Below are 2,830 nucleotides of genomic sequence, written 5' to 3' on the forward strand. Positions count from 1 at the left end.
ATCGAGCATTGTTTCGTTCTGCTGTGCATGGGGTCACTATGAGTCGGTTCCGACTCGATGGCACCTGACAACAACAACAACAACATGATCTCAAGAAACTTAGAGTCTAGTATGGTAAATTAAAACATAACAAGATAAAACAAAAGTTGTTCAGTCAAGTCAAACTCATGGTGACCCAGTGTATGTCAGAGAAGAAAGCAGTGCTCCATAGGGGCTTCAGTGGCTGGTTTTTCAGAATTAGGTCACTGAGCCTTTCTTCTAAGGTGACTCTGGGTGGATTTGAACTGCAAACCTTTGGTTAACAGTTGAGCATGTTAACCATTTGTATCACCCACAAACACTAAAATATATAGCCAGGTATTTTGTTTTGAGCTCTTCCCCTGTGTCCTTTCAGATTAGGAGAATGAAAGTATACAAAGTGGCTTCAGAAAGTTCATGGAAAAATGGAATTAAAAGATAGTGGAATTTTCCCACCAACTTTTGAGGCCCCTTTGTATATTGTTGAATTAAAAAAATAGGAGAACCAAGGAAGAATGTATACATCAATTATAACTGGTATAATAGCATGTCTATATTGAACAAAAATGAAAAGGAATTGTTAGCAAATGTCATAGGGAGATTAAGTTCAATCAGCAGTTGCTCAAATTAGAATTTTAGTATGACCTCATGAGTATCCAATAATTTACAGAAAACTGCATACTTTCCCCTGTTTAATTAATATGCTCTGATTGGAATTGATTAGTTTTCATGTATTCCACAGTGTGTAAACATTCATTAGAATATAAGCTTTGTATTTTTTACTGTGTAGAGTCTCAACAACAAAAATCACAAAATGAAATTTAAAGGAGTTAAAAAGGAATGTGTAGGCATTATACCTTAGAATTGGTGACCCATTATCTGAGTTGTAGTTATGATTTCTATGGACTTGTTGAAATTTGCTTTCCCCTTGTTTTCACATTTACATCTAATTTGAATCCCATGGTAAAGTATTCCCCCAAAGATCTATGAAATTCATAAAACTACAGCAGATTTAAAACAAGTAAGGTTAGCATATTTGTATGTTCATGTTTGGTTGCGGTCAGGGGATACTGAAGAGCAGGGATGGGGTATATTCAGAGAAGAAAATAAAAAACAACCTATTTGAATTAAGTGTTCAGACACCATAATTGTGGAGTATTTAGAATGAAGTGTGTATGTGCCTGAGGACCCAGCTGTCATTAGTAATGAGCATGCTCTAGAGCTTTCTGTAGAATATCCACTGAATGATTCAACTATATCCTCTCTACTGTGAACTGGGTGCATCTTAACACTTGTTCTCTTCTTTCAGATAGATGACCCCAACAGCAAGCTGGAGGAGGTGATTAATGAAGCTGATGCTATCACCTCAGTGAACAATCTGGGAAACAAGCAAGCCCTGAATACAGATTACCTGGATTCTGATTATCAGAGAGGACAGTTGTACCCGTTCCCTCTTGGCAATGATTTCCAGATGGCCACATATACTCTCACAAACACAGTTCCGATGACCCCATCCTTCAGGAAACGGTGGTACATGAATCTCAACAGCCTAATGGACCAGGCTTTGGCCCCGCATTGTGGCAATGGGGAAGACCTATACATCGTCACAGGCGTGGTCCCCTCAGACCACAAAGTTAAAGACAAAGTGACAGTCCCCGAGTTTGTTTGGCTTGCAGCCTGTTGTGCTGTTCCTGGAGGCTGGGCTATGGGCTTTGTCAAGCATACCCGGGACGGTGATGTCGTAGAAGATGTGATGGTAAAAGATCTAGAGAAACTGCTTCCATCTAACCCTCAGCTGTTCCAGCACAACTGTGGTGAAACTGAGCAAGACACAGAGAAAATGAAAAAAATCCTGGAAATCGTTAACCAAGTTCAGGATGAAGAACGAATGGTGCAAACTAAAGAGAGCTCTATTCCTCTCTCCAGCACAAGGAACAAGAGATCTGATCTGTTGCCTCCAGAGGCACCTGAGGAAAGTAGCAGCCTTTTGGGGAAACTGATAAGCATCATTGCTACCCCATTCATCAAGCTTTTCCAAATAATCTGGTACCTTGTGGTAGGAATCCTGAAGTACACTGTCTATTTCCTGTGGTACGTTACCAAGCAGATGATGAATGGCATAGAAAGTTGCCTTTACCGCCTGGGCTCATCCACCATCTCATACTTCATGACTATTGGAGAAGAGTTGGTGAGCATTCCGTGGAAGGTGCTCAAGGTCATAGTCAAGATCATCAGGGCCTTTCTCCGGATCCTTTGTTGTCTGCTGAAGGCTGTTTGCCGCGTTCTGGGCATCCCTGTCCGAGTCCTTGTGGATGTGGCCACTTTCCCTGTGTATACTGTGGGGGCGATTCCGATTGTGTGCAAGGACATTGCTGTGGGCCTTGGTGGCACTGTCTCTTTGCTCTTTGACACTGCTTTTGGTACCATGGGTGGTCTGTTTCAAGTTGTTTTTGGTGTCTTCAAACGAATTGGCTACAAAGTTACTTTAGAAAATTCTGGGGAGTTATAAAACTAAAATAACTAATAGTGTTCAGCCACAGTAAATTTTATTTTATTTTTTTCACAGCAAAATCTGGAATATTTGTCTTTACAGTTGGGTTCTGTTGAGCCAGTTATTACATTTGATCTTAGCTGGGGTTGTCAACCTGTGTTTTCCAGAGGAAGGTGGTACAATTTAGGCTTGACCCAAGAGAAATGTTCAGATTAGGATTGTGTGTGGGTAATCTGCTGTTTACCTCCAGGGATATGTATGAACTTTCAAGACGTTCATAACGTCAGTTATCCACGCTGATATATATGAGCCTTGAATTTT

General features: G+C 40.7%; 1 protein-coding gene across 1 annotated transcript in view; it reads left to right on the forward strand.

Moving 5' to 3' along the window:
- The window catches only part of ENDOD1 (endonuclease domain containing 1), a 47,145-nt gene extending 44,578 nt beyond the window's left edge, over positions 1–2,567 (forward strand). The window contains exon 2 of the mRNA XM_006833743.1: positions 1,328–2,567. Within this exon, the coding sequence (XP_006833806.1) occupies positions 1,328–2,527 (1,200 nt within the window). The 3' untranslated portion in view covers positions 2,528–2,567. The remainder of the gene's footprint in view (positions 1–1,327) is intronic.
- Positions 2,568–2,830: the final 263 nt, after the last annotated feature.

The sequence above is a fragment of the Chrysochloris asiatica genome, unplaced genomic scaffold (genome assembly GCF_000296735.1).
Source record: "Chrysochloris asiatica unplaced genomic scaffold, ChrAsi1.0 scaffold00008, whole genome shotgun sequence".
Taxonomy (NCBI): Eukaryota; Metazoa; Chordata; class Mammalia; order Afrosoricida; family Chrysochloridae; genus Chrysochloris; species Chrysochloris asiatica.